At 37.4% G+C, this 18,746-nt stretch overlaps 2 protein-coding genes across 4 annotated transcripts; one reads left to right on the top strand and one right to left on the bottom strand.

Moving 5' to 3' along the window:
• Positions 1 to 422: 422 nt before the first annotated feature.
• On the bottom strand, positions 423 to 12,191 carry dedd1 (death effector domain-containing 1). 2 transcript variants are annotated; one of them, XM_061717147.1, is made up of 5 exons: positions 11,987 to 12,191; positions 10,383 to 10,903; positions 10,095 to 10,217; positions 9,334 to 9,474; positions 423 to 2,222 (listed from the first exon to the last, which is right to left on the bottom strand). In XM_061717147.1, exons 2-5 carry the CDS (start codon positions 10,852 to 10,854, stop codon positions 1,813 to 1,815), a joined length of 1,146 nt encoding a protein of 381 aa, XP_061573131.1. In that variant the 5' UTR covers positions 10,855 to 10,903; positions 11,987 to 12,191; the 3' UTR covers positions 423 to 1,812. The 2 variants fall into 2 exon arrangements, with proteins under 2 accessions (XP_061573131.1, XP_061573132.1); XM_061717148.1 differs by lacking the exon at positions 10,095 to 10,217.
• A 1,448-nt stretch (positions 12,192 to 13,639) lies between these two features.
• On the top strand, positions 13,640 to 18,213 carry rabac1 (Rab acceptor 1 (prenylated)). 2 transcript variants are annotated; one of them, XM_061718444.1, is made up of 6 exons: positions 13,640 to 13,792; positions 15,125 to 15,257; positions 15,421 to 15,633; positions 15,888 to 15,985; positions 16,502 to 16,603; positions 17,353 to 18,213. In XM_061718444.1, the coding sequence occupies exons 2-6, from the start codon at positions 15,136 to 15,138 to the stop codon at positions 17,439 to 17,441; spliced, it is 624 nt and encodes a 207-aa protein (XP_061574428.1). In that variant the 5' UTR covers positions 13,640 to 13,792; positions 15,125 to 15,135; the 3' UTR covers positions 17,442 to 18,213. The 2 variants fall into 2 exon arrangements, with proteins under 2 accessions (XP_061574428.1, XP_061574429.1); XM_061718445.1 differs by having other exon boundaries at positions 13,720 to 13,796.
• Positions 18,214 to 18,746: the final 533 nt, after the last annotated feature.

The raw sequence follows: 18,746 nt of genomic DNA, 5'->3' as shown, positions 1-18,746 counted from the left end.
TGTTGAATTGTGCTATATAAATAAACTTGCCTTGCCTAGATTTCAGAGTGATCAATTTGGATTTGGGAAAGGTTGGTTTCTAACAAGCTAGACAATTAAGAACATTTAAATGATATCTGGTGGGTTTGTGTTACACCTGTAAGTATGCAATATCATGTTACACAACACAGAACTTTAGTGCGTAACAAAATGAGGTATGAGATGTTAGATTTTGAAATATTTTAAAACAGAAATTTTTTCTCAAAAACTATGATGGGGAAAAAGGTTATCTTAAGTAATTTTAGTGATCAATCCAATAAAAAAAAATCTTTATCATTATGTTTTAAACATTCACATATTACAAATGAGTCATATTCTCTTCATATTGTATTCTACACCTTTTAAAAGTGTCAATAATTGGCATGAACAGCATGAAGTCTTCCAAACCTTTATTAGTCACCACAAATTATTTCTTACATGTAAAGACACAAAAATTATTACTCTTCAAAAGCAAAATTTTCTATTAACAAAATTGTTCCCCTGAATTTGTGAACAATACAAAACATACATTTTTTTATTTAACAAAACACATCAAAAGGAAAAGATGGAAAATTGCAATTCTTTCTGCCCGACCCTGCAGAGACCTGCACTTCAGACAGTGTCTGTCTGCTTAAGTCATGCCAGTATGAAGGGACTTAAGAGTGAGAGGCCTTATTGATCGTCTTCTATGAGTGAAGTCCAGGCATTAGTTCCAGCAGGGTGAGTAGACAGCTGTCCGTGAGCCACTCTACTGGGCCTACATAGCAGGGCTGAGTGGAGTTGGGATGTGCTCTTTTGATTTTGATCTCCCCAACATCACTTCTATTGACCGACGCACTGTCCTGTGCTTTACTTGCAGAGAGAAGCACTTGCAGAGGCCTAGTTGGAAGCCCGAACACAAGCCACCATTGCATTATCAGGGCTGCTCTTGACAAGCTTGAGATGATGAATCTTCCATGGTCTGTTGAGACCCATCCCTAATCACTGCTGTCATCTACTGGTAACTGCTGAATCCACTGACCACAGCAATCAGAAGGCGGGTTATCGTGCTACACAAGGCTGACAATTCCAGTGTTAAGTTATCTAGGTGTGCGGACTAGGCTCGCCAAAGTTGAAAACAGGTCAAACTACGGTGAAATCAGCAGACTTTTTCTTCTCCCCTAAACTTGTTTGTGCTTTTAAGAACATCATACACATCTTACTTTTTGGTCCTGTTGTCATTGAAACTATCCAGTCTATATGATCAAACCTGGAAGCCTTTCTTTATTTTAAGGTGTGCGATTTAGAAAAAAAAAAAAAGATCAAATGTTTGATAGAGAAGTTGGTATTGATTATTGGACGATTAAGCATTTGTGAGCAAGACTCAAATTTAATACTTATATAATTAGTAGGAGCCCAGATGCCTTAATGTTATCCTGTGAAAAACTGATAAAGCAGTAAACCCTCCATAACCTTATCAGATGGACCTGGCTTGCTTTCTCTTGTTCTCACTGTGACAAAGGAAAAAAATCTTAAACCTATTTAATTCCAGTGTTTTACAAAGTAGCACCTGTGTATGAGTCCACATAGAAAGCACACTGGTTCATAATTATCATTCAAAAATAATTGTAATGTTCCAAGTGACTGATTTTTAAAAGGAATGGTGGATTGAGCCAATGGTAACTTCTGCCACCTAGTGGTTATTATATGAATTGCACAAAAGGTCTTAAAAGTGCTTCCAAATGCCCGTGTCAGAGTTTTTTTTTTATGTACAGTCCATACAAGGTTAATATAAAGACAACAGAAAGAGTATAATTACGCTGTGAATCCTAGTAAGTCTCTATGCCCACCCATACTGGATGGCATGAATTTCTGGGCTCCCAGCCGTTGTCGGCCCTCCTCGTAGTCATCTTGATCTACACTGATCAGAAGGCGGACACCTTCTCTGCCTGCTGCCAACCTCAGGGAGTCCGTGATGAAAACTCCCTTTAAGGCCTCCAACAGAGCTCCACTCAAGTAGTCGCCCCAGAACGCCTCGAGGTTGTCCAGCTCTGTGAACTTGATGTCGCAGACGATGGATCCCAGGTCTCTGGTACCCAGTAGTGTGTTGGCTTGACTGAACAACTCAAACTGCCGCTCCAGCGGCTGCGGCTTGTTTGAGGCGACGCCGTTACGTAGTGCTGACTCATGCTCTAGATACTCTGCCCGGACACGAAGGCGGATATCTGACGATGGTAGAAGGTGGAGGAAACAATGGTGGGTGCAGAGGTGATGGGGTGGGAGAGATCGAGGAGGAGCGAGTGAGTGATGAGGGTAGGGTGAGGAAACGGTGAAAATGAAGAAATAGAGAAAGTGGGGGAAAAGGGGTCATGACACAAAAAAGGGAAGAGAAAAAGAAACATGAAAATAGTTAAAACATGGCTCACTTAAGGACATCACTTTCATATTAAGCATTTTTTTCCTTTAATATTTAAAAGGGGTACAGTTTCCAAAAGACGAGCGTTATAACTAAGTGGACTTGGAAATCTACATTTGGATACTTCAAGACTTTCTGATCAGGCTCCAAAAGAACAAACAAATTGGTGCAGCAGGGCAGAGCAAAGTCAATTATGCCGGTCTTTGAACCATCTGTGTGCAATTCTGTGCCAAATACAGTCCCATTGTTAATTTAGGTGAAAATTCATTTTGACAAATTGGAGCAATGAAAGCAATACTCATCTGATCCTGTTGTGTAGTTCCTTTTCTCGGTCAGGCAATTCTATGATTTTGAGCTTCATTGCCAGCTGTTAAGATGATTGAATGAGAAGAAACTTGTGCACGAGAACTTTCAGTGTGACAGCGTTCAAGGTCCACATCGGTCATGGCTGTAGCGCTTTTGTAACTAGAATTCAACTTGAACTTGACACTCTTAGCAAATAGGATCATAGAGTAATGAACTCATTGATGCCGAGCCTTGGATGGGACTTTTTGCGACATCAAGTTCACTTTTTGGAGCAAAAACATCAAGAATAATTTTGATCTATATGCGTTTGATACTGCTGAGAAGAGATCACTTCTGGGGGTCTACAGGTAACAGGATTGGTGATCATTTAACAGCACAGCGAGAAAGATTGGAGGATACATACTGTACTGAGCAAGTGCAACGCTGAGATCATCCCCATGTCATTATTCCAGAGCTCCAAGTGGAAACCAGCTGCTGATGGCTTTAGCTGCAACAAAAACCCATCTCTCCCAATCAACCGCTTTAAGGAAAGGTAAACAATTACTTGTCACCAGGGACATCCAGTTATCTAGGAAACTTCTCAGTGTCTCATTGCAATGTTGCGCAGACACATTTTGTATTTGCCTTGTTTTAAAAAAATATAAAGCTTATTTCTCCAGACATCTATTTGCCACAAAAAAGATTGACTTGCTTAACATAAAAGTAACCAAAAAAAAAAAATCCATCTTAAAATAAAAATGGCTGGACTGAAAATTTTGTCAAAGCGACTTTAAAATGTTACAGTAATTCAAAATGGAAGAATGGAAAAAGAATGTCCTTGAATCATGTGAACCAGGAATTACAATGGTGAAGCTTTTACTTGTAACTTTTCTCCATGGTTTGAGTCTCTCTTATGTATAAAAACACTTAAAAATACTAAGACTGGCTTGAACACTTCAAAATCTGTACCAGCTTCACTAAAAAAAAACAAAACAAAAAAAAAAACGTTTCAGTTCGAGAGTTGTGCCTACACTCTTGGAGACATATTTTGTTTTAGGCCATGGGGAATGGTGCAAGACTCAAGAGGGATAAAGTTTAGAAAATGCCAACATTAGAAATGCTAATGTTGAATTAAGGCATTGATTTTGCATCTCTTAACATTTGTAGAAGGCTGATGACCAAACAATGGCTTTGAAAGGCTTCACAAGTTTGTAATTTGATTAAAACAAAAGACTGGATAAAAGGAGGACACTTCATAAAGCTTTAAATAATGTTTAAATTATGCAAGTTTGAAATTGAATCCAGCTCAAAACTTGAGGGAAAATATCAATATACAATTCAGTCAGTTTCCTACATAAGCAAGTTGGAGGCCAAAGGATGTTCTTCAGAAAAGATACGGTACAAAACTGTGAAACACTGACATTTTACAGTAAGATATTTGATCGTTACAGACAAATTACTAAACTTGTCCATGTTACAATGTCTTAATAACTAATATGACCCTACAGAATGAGCCACTGACAATACAAAGACACAAGTTTGATACATCATCATTTCAAAGACCTTGTGATACCACATATCTTAAGTCTCATTAAAGAAAATAAATCACTTGTCAATTGTTCATCCACTATTTTCATGCTTTAATTATTTTGCAACATTAACAATGGACAACTGATAGCTATAATACCTCTCATGGCAAATACTACGTTACCAAGACTAAAATTAATAACACTACAAAGGTTAGTCACACTTAAAACTTGTAGATTTTTGGTTTTGCAAATAAACTGCCAGAAGTGAGTAAATGTACTCAAATTCATTTTGAACTTTGTAGTTAAGACCAATATGATATCTATCTTGAGAGGGGAACAAATACTGCAGATGGCATAACCATTTCTTTTAAAGAATATTTGGTATGGTCAGAGTCTTGCTGATTATCTTTCCTTTCATTACTCTAAGCACTGAGGGAATGACACACACCTGCCCCTCATGTAATTACTGCATTCATGGATGGCCTGTATTTCACTTTCCCATTTATACAGAGCAGAATGGAGGTAGAGGTAGTGACACTGAGGAGGAGGCCATTTAAAACCACAGGAACACAGTGATAGTCATTTTGTTAGGGTTACAGAGCACTTCACGCTTCATCAGACACAGAGACATCCACTTAGAACATTAAGAGGCACAGCTTTCATTTTCTTGCTTTAAACACCAAGCCCGTTTGGGTTCTTCATCATTCCACCATCGGGGAAAAAAGTTTTAGTATCCATTTAGGAGGAGTCACTTGGCACGGTGAGCTTCAACTCTTTATCGATCCATTTTTCTGGTGAATGATTGATCAAGAGAGTGGGAAGCTACAGGAGTATTGAGAGACAGGAACACAAAAATCTCTCTTATTCCCATAGACAAATCACTCTTTAGCGTAGTTTGAACGTCTACTGTTCGTTCTCTCACTCTCATTGTGTGTAAGGATACCATTTTCCTGACACACACGTTGGTCTGTTTAGAACTGTGAATACAGAGAAAGGAGAGAAAGGGAAAAAGAGACAAGCACATGTGGGTTGGATATTGGCTGTTTTTTTTGTTGTTGTTTTTTTTTTTCCCAAACCTGCACTTTTCAGATGTAATGTGATTTGTGCCAGGCCAACGCTTGGCACTGACAACTTTAATCAGCTCCCAAATGTTGTAATGTAGCTCTTACATGTAACATGGTGCTTGGGATGGCTCTTATCTTGGTCAATCTCCTTACTTCCACCATGCAATTAATTAAATCTCCAAATTTTTAACAGTATCCATTAAACAAAGCAAGGGCCTCCACAAGTACCCTACTTTTAAAGACACAAAATGCTATTCAACTGATGGAACTGAACTGATTCATCTCGACAAAACGAGCACGAGCTTCCCTCAATAGAGCACTGCTCAGTTACTTTCCACAGAACTGCTTGAGAGGGGGGGGGAGAAAAAAAAAAAAAAAAAAAAAATGGCACGGGCACTTTACATGCTGCTTCTTGGCAGCCATTTTAGTTTGAGCTCAATTCATCAGGTAAACATGCCAAGATACCACTTCCGCAACTTGAAACATAAGAGGGGGCTTCATTATGTGATCTTGTTATTAAATGTAAATAACTGAATGTCAAGGCAGATATATTTGACCTTTCTGATTTGCATCAGGGACCAAAAGGTTTTCCAGTATTAAGAAACTAGTTCATTCACAAAAATGTCCAACATATTTCACCGGCCTTTAATAATTTATTTCTTTGAAGCCAGGTAGGTTTGAAAAACACGCAATTTCAAGGAATTATTCAGATCTACAGGTCAATGGTATGGATACTGGAACACTCATCTGCTCAATAGATGTCATTTAAAAAGGAAAATGTCCTTTTAAATTACTCAAGTGAACCTAATCCAACTCTGTGAAATCAAACTGGGTGCAGTTCCTTTCAAAATAAATTTTTATTTGGCATGTTTGCCTTTGACATCAGTTCAAGACCGTGGGCAGCATCTGTGGCTTACTGCTGAGGACTCAGTGAGTTCTGTGAAACACTGACACCAACAAGTCTCAGATAAAGTAAGAATCGAAATCTCTATTGTATTCCTTTTCACTGTGCATGATACTAAAAGAGTCTGAGAGCAAATTACATTTGATTGGAGGAGACCAGGTAAGGAGCAGCTACATTATGATAGACAAGCATCGTATTGAGAACAAAGTAGCAGCCCCAGCCCTTGTTGTAACAAGGGGGAGAGCTTCTTTTTACCTTAGGCATCGGCCCAGACTTGTGAGAGTACATGACTGAGTTGACCACGCACACTTGCAGTATGTACGGACAGAGTGGAGAGACAGACTTTATTGTTTTGTTCCTCAGTCTCCATCTCTGTCTTCATGATCCATTGTGTCTTAGGTTACTCGATCTAGGTCACAATCGAAGTCAACCTGGTGGAATCAAATGTGGAGTCAAGACAGCAACATGTTTATAGTCATAGGCACATCACTCAAATTGAATAACTAAGCAGTGCTGTCTTAAATGTTCCCTTTTTTAGTTAAAATAATCCGGGTTTTGGTGGAATTTCTGACTTTCAGGCAATGATGAACATTTAAAGAAATGTTTTAGTCTACAGAACTCACTAAGCAACTTTCACATGAAGAGAATTTAATGCAAGTGTAATCCCAATCTTTTAATGTCAATAGAAACTACCATTAAATAACAGGGATGGGTATTGTCAAGATTTCTTCATATACACAAATACCTGTGTGCGTGTGTAATAATATATATATATATATATATATATATATATATATATATATATATATATATATATAGCTACTGATGTTGATGTTCAGATTCTTCAGTTTATGTTCTTATTAAAGAAAAAAAAAATGCAAATCAAGAAAAATTGTGCAAGGATTTTATATCACATCATTACTGTCAAGTCTATCTAGCCTGAATAACAATGTCTGGTGGATCACATAGAAACATGAATGAGAAATGGTTAAAACAGATTGTGCTACACAGTTATTAACTTAATTATAATTTGTAGGATGTATCCTCTGTGTAAAGAATAGATGTTAAGTAAAGACAAATTCCTTGTCTGTGCATCGAAAGCTTGCCAACAAAGTGATCCCGTTAACGTCAGCCTCACTTTAACCATGAATATTACTTTGAATTCATGAGATTAAGACAGACATTTCAAATTTGGGCAGTCCTTTTAACATATGAGTGTGGCGTTTCACTGATCAAATCGATGCAACAGCTGCTTTGCTAAAGCTGTCCAACTTAATGGATGATTTCAGGTTTGCAGAAAACTAATATTATAGTCGGTACCCCACCACACAACAGCCTTTTCACATTATGCATTTGACTGCATTGTCATTGGATTTTGTAAAATTAACTTAATTGTTTTACCCTGCTGGAATTAATAGGAGAGCACATATTGTCAACACCAAGTTGACTTCCTTGTTATTAGAAAGCTCTTACGAATTTAATAATGCCACCGATGACGAATGTTAAATAAGTACTAGAAGCCACAGCAAACGCCACCGCATTTTTAATATAAGTTGAAATTTTGAAATGTAATTCACGTCTTTAACATGTGCACATTCTGTGGGCAAAATTTAAATAATCCAGACTGAATGATCTTGCTTTAAGCTTTGATGAAGCTCTTAACTAGGCCAGCCTAAACAACCATCACATCAAGGAAAATGTAGCTTCATCTGTGTGTTCAGGTTATTTTTTTTTTTTTTTAAGGGATCCTATTATTACCTTCATTGGCAAATACTGAATGTACTGATCACATTGTGCTTTCTTGTCCAACAGTTTCAGTAATTTGGCATTTAGGAACTTACTACCACTACTACTGTCATTTACCAGACATTTCTTTCCAAAGAGACTTACATCTGAGAGAACACCACAAGCAAGAAATCACATAGGAGGATCCAGCTGGATAAGTGCGGGTCAGACTGCCGTGAGTCCAGTTGGACACAGGTGCTGCCATGGTAGTGATAAAGCCTTTTTTTTTTGGGGGGGGGGGGGGGGGGGCGGTCAGTTTAGAATAGATTATCAATACCCATCCCTAATAATAGGCTAGCAATTGTTTTAATATGGAACAGGACACTGATGCGGTATAAGTGTACATTTTTAGTTGAGTTACAAATGTTCTGAAAAACAGCTCAAAACAATTTTTCAGAACAAGTTAAGACCTTATAATTAAAACACTGACAATGTTCTTTCAGTCTTGACAGCAAAACACAAGTACTATCCAGTGGCACCTGGGGTAAACACTTGTATCTAAGGTTTAGGGGGGGGGGGAAAGGACAAGAAAGAGCCACTGATCTGTACTCTTGAACACAGTCAAATAGGTTAGTGAAAAGGATGCAAAGAATGTAAACAAGGGCCAGGTGGGGAAACAGGTAAAACACAACCTCTGTGATGTCGTATGTTTAATACAGACAATTAATGAGAAATTATGGCAGAAAATGCTAATAAAAAGGAGTTTGAAAAAAAAAAAGATTAGTCAACCAATCGGGGAGTGCACACAATCAAGATAGTTACCTTGCGTCTAATTAGTGAACTGATTAGTAATACTTTTCAATTGTGTTTTTTTTTCTCTTTGTGATCAGTAAATGTCATAAAACTGGGCAGACATTCAGTCAAACTATTTCCTTATAAATGTGGCCGGTATTAAGAATTGGTTTACATCTGGCAAGTGGCACTATGATTTTTAAAAAGGTGCATTACTTTCCATTCTTTTGCCCAGCTCTATGTATTCATGTCATTTTTACACTGTTTTTTTTCCATCAAATGTTAGGTCAGGTCATTGCTCCATTGTTTTAATCTTTCTATGGCATTACACAACTACGTAAAATGTTCTTTGTTCATTTGAAATGACTGGTGGGTCAAAAATATAAAACTCAGAATTGCTGTGTAAACTATGATCCAATCTGAGGTTCAGCACAGATGAATATCAGTATTAAGGGGACACAGCAGGAAATGTGATGAAGTGGGGAAAATGTTAACTGCTGACAAATATTTATTTGCATTATTAACAAAAAGAAGGGAAAACAGTCAACAGAAGAGGATGAAAGCACTACCTACACCAAAAACGGAAACAAAAAAGGTCAAATATGCACAGGCTGCACTTACCACATGACACTTTATATGGTGGTAGTGGAGGAGGTATTGGCTGGACTTGTCTACATGTTTTCTTGGGCTTTCTGCTCCAGCCATTTCCCCTCCTCTTCTTCCGCCTTCTGGGAGAGGTGCCAGTGGCAGAAGGGTTAATGTCTGAAAACATATGGAATGAATTTGTAAGATTTGGCCAACAAGATATGAAAAAAAAAAAAAAAAAAAGTACTAATTTGTTATCTGATGTTTTTCAACCAGGCGCTCCATTCTTGTACTTATACAGATCAATAAATCCTTATTACCTACTTAGAATTTATCATAAAATGATATACATATACACATTTACACAACAGAAAGGCTTAAAAATGTGCACATAACAAAAATAAGTTACAGCCAATAAAGCTACACCCACAATATTAATCAGCATCAATAGAAGATTTCAGCTTTGTGCTGAAAAACACTGCCACATAAATGTATCAGGGAAGGACGCATAAGAGCAAATCATTGCGTAAATAGTGAATGCATTCACATTACACTTACATTTTTGTGCATATGGATAACGCTGCAACATCTGCATTCACAAACTGAAACTGGGTTTGCAATGGATAAAAGTTTTTCAGAACTGAATTTACTACAGAAGGGTGGAAGCCAGGCATAACTGTAACAAAAGTTTAATCGCCTAAAATGGAAATGCATTCTTGTGGATGTAGCCTAAGTGCAGTTTAGATAAATAGGTAAATATTTGAGATTGCACTTAAATATTCACATTATATATTTACCAGTTCTTAAGTGTTGTGTGAAAGATGGAAGTGGCATTTCTGTCTGCCTGCAAGTATGTTGTAATCCAGACACTAACTCTGTGCTGTCCATTTCATACATCTGTCCAATTCCCTCTGGATTTACTGGAAAAAAAAAAACAATATGTGTTCATAGTAATTAAGCCAGTAATATCAGGAAAATAATTCCATGATGACTGATGGATATCAGGGGATATGTCACTTTGAGGATATCAGGATATGCCAAAGTGACAACAGTCATAACAGTAAACTTGATGTCAAAATCCTCACCTGTTGTTTTTCTCTTGTGCGACACTAAAGGAAGAAGGTCATGGCGGGTAAGGACTCTGAGAAGTTGCAGAAGAGGCTCTAGGTTGCCATCACTGAGGTATCCTCTCCTCTCCAGCTCTAGGAACAGCTCAACGCCACTCTTGGGCTTTGAGTCTACTAAGGGCTGATGGGAATCCTTAGACTTTAATCGCCTCCATGCTTTTAGCAACTGTGGACTCGGGGTCACACCCGGGTCTTCTGGATCGTCTTCAGCTGGTTCAACTGTCCAGCCTGCTGGGTCGAGAGGGTGTGGTGCAGAGTAGGTTTCATTCAAAAGGAAATAAAGCACTTCAATATCAGCCTCTGTTAGCTGAGCTCCAACTATTTCAAAGACCTCATGGAGAGACAACATCCCATAGTATTTTTCGCAATCTGTTTCATCCCAGTAGAAGGAATGCCTGAATGTGTACCCTGGATAACGCAGTGCAGCCATGGTCAGGGTTTGCTTTCAGCTCTAATCCACGGTCCCTCCTCTATAGAAACTGTTCAGGAATCAAAAGGGAAAACAAAACATGCAAAACATTACTTTTAACTATAAAATATTGTAGTATACAACTTTACATGGCTTTCCACTATCTGAGTAAAATTATAGTTCCAATATGCAATATCTTACTTTTAAGAGGCTTTGAAAGATTCAAACACAACACAAAAATGTGTATGGTATAGAGATGTATGTAAACTGATGCAACTGCACTTAGTTTTTCCCTCGTAGACTGTTCAATAATTTTACATCTTAGTTTATTGTTTTGCACAGTTTTTTTTTATAATATACAGGAAATATCAATGATAAACACTATAGGTGCAGGAAGAGGCAAAAAACCCAATGGGCTTATTTGAAGCCTCCACTGAAGATATTAAAATTTCATGTCAAGATTAACATACAAAAAGTAAAACTACACAAAAGTGATGGGAAACTAATAATGCAATATATAAATAATAAATAATAAAGACAAAAAATAAGTGTGTGTGAGTGTGCATGGGATATTGTTTTTACAACTTATATTATATTGACTCCTGAGCAAATAAGATGGTACATGTCACTATGAGTGTGAAACACAAAAAAAAAAAAAAAAAGAACATGGATACATGAACAACAATACATTGGGAAAACAGTTACAAAACAGCAGTCAAGTGGTCCTTCAAACGTCTTTTGTAATATTTCAGAGAGGACGAACTCTTTGCCAAGTGGGAAAAATCATTCCACAATTTAGTGCCCCTAAATCTCCCCGAAAATTGACCTCTGCAAGTGAGAAATTTAGGAGGATGAAGATCTTAATCTGTCTTCTACTTACTTCCATCTTGTATCCTGTGCATTTGTGTTATACAGCCAAATCTAAGTTATTGTATGTCTTGTTGTTTACAAGGGTAAGAACCTAGAAAAGCTACAAGTTAGCATCTCAAAAAGGGCAGCCATTTCTCTGCGTTTCTTCCCTGGGTAAACAATCATTTGCGCTAAACGTCAATCAGCTGTGCTGTAATTCACACACACACCTGATGTTAATTGATCTGCAGCGGTTATTCCGCCCTCCAGTCTAAAGCATTTTAACATTTGCTTTAAAGCCTACCTTTTTTTTAATGGTTCTCAGCTCGACGCCGTCTCGACACACAAAACACACACAGTCTCTGTAGCGAGTGTGTTATTGGGTCATCGTCTCGAACAACATGTACAAAACCAGCAGGAAAAGATACGAGTCGTCCTTTGACGCCCAGCAGCGGCCGATGGAGCAGATTCCTGTCTGAGAGCAGTTTTACATACGCAGTCACGTTTGCCCTGAAGGAGAAATAAACAAAACAAAACACACACAAAAAATAGCGAATCAGCTAACTATCTGAATAACAAACGTCAATTTAACATGCAAAGGAAATGGTCATGAATTATGGCATGCATACATACATATACATATATATATATATATACATATATATACACATATATATACATATTTATATATATATATAAATAATTGTAGTTTCTATTGTGTGCATTTGCGAAAATGGCACAAGCCCCTGACATTATAAACGTCAACACAAAATATATAACTGTTTAATGATCATTAAAAACATTATGAAGGCGATATTCACAAAGAGAAATGTTGTTACTCACTGCAACCCACCTAAAAGGACTTATTTCCTTATTTCCCTGGACGATTTAGCAACTTCTTCCACTGACACGTGAGCGGTGGCAACAACAAAACAACGAGGGAAACGGACCAATCACTCTCGAGGTGACGTAATGTCACGTTTTCCTAGAATCGATGTATAATTTTTTTTTTTTATGAAACTTTATTTAAATTCCAGAAAATACAATAACATTAAAATAAATGTCAGGCATCATTCAATAATATAAAAAACAAACATACATAGGCATCATTATAGTCCAAAAACTGTAAAATTGTTCTCTTCACAAAAAAAACTACAATAAAGTGCAAGTAGTTCGTGAAATTAATTAATTAAATAATAAAAGGAAGGTATCCGTAAACATTTCTTTTATGAGGTTGACAGTGGTATTACATTTTTTGTTATTAACCAATTGTATTGTCTCAAAATACATTTTGAAATCAACTTTAAAGGGAACTAAGCATGGACAGGATTTGGAGAATTTTGCCTTATGAATGTGTGCAACAAGAATCATTAAGTTGACCAGTTGTTGAATTTTGTAATTTTGGTTTTCGTAATATAGTAAGATATCTTTAGCTTCTAATTTAATTACATTATTAGTTTGTATGTCAAACAATTCTTCAAATTTTTTCCAGGAACTTAAAGTGTGTTCACATTCATAAAATAAATGTATTATAATCGTCATGTTTACAAAATACATACCTGCTATCAATGTCTACACATTTGGATATAAGTTGGTTGGTGGGGTAAATATGATGTAAAATTTTATATTGGACTTCTTTTAATTAGTTTGAGATTGCAAATTTATAGGGAAGGAGCCACGCTGTTTTTCCAGTGAATGTCCGAATGGATGTACAATCATAAGGTTGATTTATGGTTCCGCGTTACACCAACGCAGACTTACGGCGTAAGGTACGTAGGGTACGCCGTCGATTTAACGCGGAACCATAATTCAAGCTTCAGTTGTTTCCGAACAGACAAGGAATCGGTTTTACTCCTAAACGTTTCCGCTGCTATAAACCTTCAGCCTAACCCAAAGCTAATGAACGAACGGAAATATTTTCTGTTTTCAGTTACAATAGTAATATAAATAAAAGTTACGAAGTGCGAGGCCTCGGTGTGGACAGTAGGGGGCGCTGTCTGGAACCAGGGAGGAGTAGGAAGTGTCTTCTTCTTTGTGGCCACATCACATCCGGGAGCCAGAACGTCAACAAGAAAAAAAAAGGAAAAAGACAGAGGATAAAACATCTCCAGTAAGTACTTTTGGACGAATAATTAGAAATGTGACATATTGCACGGACCTCATATTATTTCAGTTCGTTTCCGATGGATGTGTAAAGCTTTGCCCCGTTAAAAGTGAACCAAAAAGAAGAACATGAGCAGAGAAGCTCTTTGATGCTCTGGCCAATCTAGTGTTTAGATTTCGTATGCATTTCTGTATCTCTTATAAAGCTTTTTTTTTTAACTCCCTAGATATTTGTTATATAGTTCGACTTATATGTTTACGTTTTATCTTTCACAGTATCATATGAAACTCCGGAGATGTTTGTTCAATGACGTGTCAGTGACAGTCCCTTGTTTAGTAAAATTTTCCACTTCTCAAACTGTTACAGTCATTCTGGGCTCCTGCTGTGCAGCCTGTGTAAGTGAAGGGAGTGTCAAATACAAACACTTAAGAGTTGGCTTTTTATATAACCAAGAAAATTGGGAGAAAGACAAAATGTTCCATTAGTTGTGAAAGGTTGTTACAATTTGTTTTTATTTAGCTTAGTTTAGTTTTAGTTTTAGTTTATTTGTTCCCACATATTAAAAACAATACAAAACAAATAGTGACAATACAATAATTAGTGCAGTGCAGGTGAGAAAAAAGAAACCCAAGATGGGCTTATGAAGGATTCTCACCAGTGATAAATACAAATAATAAGTAAACAAGGTAATCAAACTTTACAAAAGCAACACATGAAGAGAGAAAAAACAAAAAAAGAGAAATGTAAATAAATAGCTAAATACATACAAATACACCATCAAATTTACAAATAAATGATTGCAGTGTGCGTGTGTGGGTGCGTGCGCATACGCATACTCCCGAGCATGCACACAAAGCTTTATTTATTAAGACACCTCCTTCCACCTTACAATAATTCAAAATGGTTATTACTAAAGAGGTATAATGAAATGATAAAGGAGGATTTTCAAAATTATTTAATAGGAATTATTGGTTGTAGGGGGGATGTTTGAATAAACCTGAACGAGGAAGAAGAGGGGGGAGGAGTACAACAATATCAAAGTGATAACAGAAGACACTTGACAATTTTGCCAGTCAATCTTTATTTTTTAATTTTTTCACTTTTTATAAAACAATATTTTTTTCTAATTTGAGTACAATGTCAATGCCATACAAACAGAACTTTTCTTTTATCAAAAAATACACTTTTTCTTGTCTCTTATAGTTGTCAAGTTAATTATATTTACCATTTTTATTTGAATGAAAAAATATAGATAAGCCACTATTAGTTGATTTCAGCAAATAATACAGATAATAGTCAGATAAAAAATGGCTTATTCATTGGTGCTGCTTTTTCCAGAAAGTCTCTAGATGCCATTCGGTGTGCCAAAGGGAGAGAACTGTCAAGTGGACATGGATAGCAAGGCAGGAGAACTGTTCAACGCTGAGGATGCTCATCCAACTGGTACAGGTGGAGCTGGAATCTTATCAAAGTATGACCCTCTATTTATAGTTGCATACACCATATTCATCACAAAACATCAATCAATGCTGTTACGAAGAGGGCTTGTGTTCTGAGTTGCTCAGATTTGCTCTACTGATTTGTAAGCATGTATGTGTTTCTGCATTTATTTCTTCATGTCCTTTATTTCATAGGCTCTGGCTCCCCAAAGGCTTCTCAGCCAGCATGGCTAAAGAGTGGGTTGACAGGCGTCGACTGTCCATTCGACCGTGGGCCGGTTTTGTAGACCAGCGCAAGTTTTCAAAACCTCGCAACTTTGGAGAGTTGTGTCAAAGGGTGGTGAAAAATGTGGAGGTTTACAACAGCAACTACACCTTCATCTTTTTGGGCCTCATCCTCTACTGCATGTAAGAGTAAAAATGTATTTATTTGGTATTTATTTTGTGTAAAAATGATTTCCACAGTCAAGCTTACTTGTTGTTTTGTTTTTTCAATGCTTTTTATCTATATTCTGCTTTTATGACAAACATTTTACTGTGCCTTATTCCATCTGTTATAGCCAGTGGGTTATGATTCATGTTTAAGTTTTCAACCAGATGTAAATATAGTTTTATATATTTATATATGTTGTTTACCTTCTGATGTTTTGTCTTTTCTTCAGTATCAGCTCACCCATGTTACTGATTGCCTTGGCTGTGTTTGCTGGTGCCTTCTACATAATCCACCTAAAGTCTCTGGAGTCCAAAATGGTCCTTCTTGGTAAGTAAAGAATCAGAATCAGAATAGGAATCAGTTTCATTGGCCAAGTATGAACATGCCAGACAGGGAATTTGACTCCGGTTATTACGCTCACTGTACCCAGATTTAAATATTAGCAAACAGTAAATAGACAAATGGCTCTTTTTAACATTTATACAATAAAAAAAAGTGAAAGGTGCAGCAGTATGAGGTAGACATGGTTATTGAAAGGTGCATTGTTAAAGTTGAATGTACTCACCTTTTATATGTAGCAAATTAAATGAGTAATTATTAAACAATCAAAAATGAATAAAACACTTTGTGCTAATATCTAATAAAACATTTGTTCTTTCTTTGTGACTGTAAATGACATTTACTGTGTCTATAAAAGTTAATTCACTCAAGAGTATTATGACTGTCAGAATCTAATGTGAAATGGTTAAAAGAAATCCTTACTTTTACACATTTTATTAATGATCTTCACAAGCCCTGCATCAGTTATGTTTGCTCATATTTGTCCATTTTCTTGTTAACCAGGGAAAGAGCTAACTGTCCCTCATCAGATGAGTCTGGCTGGAGTTATCTCACTGCCTGTGTTCTGGTTGGCTGGAGCAGGAGCTGCTGTGTTTTGGGTACTCGGTAAGCTAAACTACATTATTGAATTTTGGTGTTGCTATTCTCGGGATGCAAAAAAAATCATCTTAAAGTCTAAAGCCATGGTCTTCAGATGGAAAATGTTGGATTGATCCCCTCAGGATTGGGAGTGAGGTGTTGGTTTAAGTAGAGGAGTTTCAGTACCTGAGTCTCCAGTGGGGGTAGAACGGAGCAGGAGGTTGACGGGTGGACTTGGGATGTGTCTGCTGTGGTGCCAACATTGTACTGTACTGTACTGTTATGTTTAAGAGAGAGCTGAAGGGAAAACCAGATATCTGGGCCACTGCTGCTCAGCATAGAAAGGAGCTAGTTAAGATGGTTCATACATTTAATTAGGATTCATTTCAGATTTCCCCCTTGGGATTTCTTTCAAACAGCAATATAACAGACCAAGCACTGCCAGGATAGATTGTATCTCTTGGTCAGCTTGGATATGCTTTAACCTCTCCCTTTGAAGATCTGAAGGAGGTGGCTGGGGGAGAGGGGGAGAGGGGGAGAGAGGGGGAGAGGGATTTCTGGAGGTCTTTCCGCAGACTGTTAGCCCCACAGCATAGTTTCAGATAAGCAGCAGAACATTGATGGATTGATAGAGGAATCTTTTTGCAGAATGACTTACTCAGTCACTCTTATTGTGCTTTACATTAGAAATACACTTAAACCCCTTGTTCTGTTTTATTTTATTTTATCTTCTCTTTTTCATATCAATCTTTGCCATTTTTCTTGTTTCTTCTCAGGAGCTACCCTGTTTGTGATTGGCTCCCATGCTGCGTTCCGTGAGCTGGAGGGCTCTGATATGGACGAGCTCCTCATGGAGCCGGTGTAAAGGGCTGGACTGAGCAGGATCTTGGTCGACGATTAGTCATCGTCTTCACTCTGTACATTGTGTCAGCCCACAAAGGCTCTTAAAAATGTTCCCTTGCTAGATGTGTAACCTTTATTCCCTGTATTTCATCTATGGCATTGTATTAAGAATGCACCTTGTCTTTCCTCATACATTACATTACTGTTTTTATAGGCTAACTCATTCATGCACATAATTTACCATATGTAATTGATTTCTTAATAAGTATCAAAGCACATTAATTGCCAGATGATATGCCTTTTTTATATGCATATTTAAAACCCATGATGCCTCTTGATTGTGTCATAAAGCCTCTGAACTCCTTGTATGTTTCTCTATACGAGGACACAGCTTTTACACTATGTATGTCTTTTGGGCTGTAAATTCTGTTTATTTACACTTTGAAACTTCTTAAAACAGAATTTTCCAAAGAAGTGCCATTTAAAGCTTTAAAATGATCCCTAATGATAAAGTACTATTCATTTGTTAATTGATTAAAAATTAATTTAGGCTGTTGGATAAATTATCAACCAGATGGCAGGAAAGGTCAGTGCTTATTCATAGTATTTTGTGCTTGGGATAACATTTTGCCTATTATCTGGTTGCATATTCATTTTGTGTGGAACATTCAGGTCTACAGGTCAAAAACAATATGTTGCTGTTTTTTTTATTCTCTTTTTTTGTTTTCATTTGATTCAAGTTGTGTGTTTCAACTTCAAATTATAAAAGTGCAATAAACTCCCAGTGCAAAGACTGTTACTGATATGTTGAGACTTTTTTAGAAACAGTTGTTTTTTTTAATCAATTTTATAATTAAGTAGGGTTCAGGTTTTATTAACGCAGCCATCTCTTGTTTGCAGGGAATTCAGTGGCACCCGAGCATTAACTACATACATTTTCATGATATCCTAAATACAGCATGTGATAAAATGGCACCAGCCCTTGCAGTTCCTCCTCTATAAAACACTAAACCCCAGCGCTCACCAACCCCCTTATTGTCCCTCCCGTTGTTCCCCTCTTCATATGACCCCTGTGACCCCGTGCTCTGCGACAGCACAGCGAAAAGGCCCCCATGCTCCGGTTGCCATGGCAATGACCTTGGAGGGCCCCAGTCAGACACATACTCGTCCACAGGAACACTCGCTTACACACTGCGGCAAAGCCAACCGATCGATATTCTATTATACGTGGGTTGGCGAGGGGGCTGGGGGGAGTCGCACTGCAGCGAGCTCACTGCAGAGACACGGGGGAAATTAGAACAAGGGTGAGACTGAGAGGGTGTATGTC

The sequence above is a fragment of the Cololabis saira genome, chromosome 3, assembly GCF_033807715.1.
Source record: "Cololabis saira isolate AMF1-May2022 chromosome 3, fColSai1.1, whole genome shotgun sequence".
Lineage (NCBI taxonomy): Eukaryota > Metazoa > Chordata > Actinopteri > Beloniformes > Belonidae > Cololabis > Cololabis saira.
Note: the sequence above shows the minus strand (reverse complement) of the source record. Positions and strands in the feature narration are given on the sequence as shown.

What these genes read in the sequence shown, in the direction of transcription:
- dedd1 (XM_061717147.1), bottom strand. Translation starts at nt 10,854, where the DNA reads ATGGCTGCACTGCGTTATCCAGGGTACACATTCAGGCATTCCTTCTAC. An exon ending in GCACAAGAGAAAAACAACAG is followed by an intron (nt 10,218 to 10,382) that starts GTGAGGATTTTG and finishes TTTTTTTTCCAG; the next exon opens with TAAATCCAGAGGGAATTGGA. An exon ending in ACCATATAAAGTGTCATGTG is followed by an intron (nt 2,223 to 9,333) that starts GTAAGTGCAGCC and finishes TACCATCGTCAG; the next exon opens with ATATCCGCCTTCGTGTCCGG.
- rabac1 (XM_061718444.1), top strand. Translation starts at nt 15,136, where the DNA reads ATGCCATTCGGTGTGCCAAAGGGAGAGAACTGTCAAGTGGACATGGAT. An exon ending in GGAGCTGGAATCTTATCAAA is followed by an intron (nt 15,258 to 15,420) that starts GTATGACCCTCT and finishes TTTATTTCATAG; the next exon opens with GCTCTGGCTCCCCAAAGGCT. An exon ending in GGCCTCATCCTCTACTGCAT is followed by an intron (nt 15,634 to 15,887) that starts GTAAGAGTAAAA and finishes TCTTTTCTTCAG; the next exon opens with TATCAGCTCACCCATGTTAC.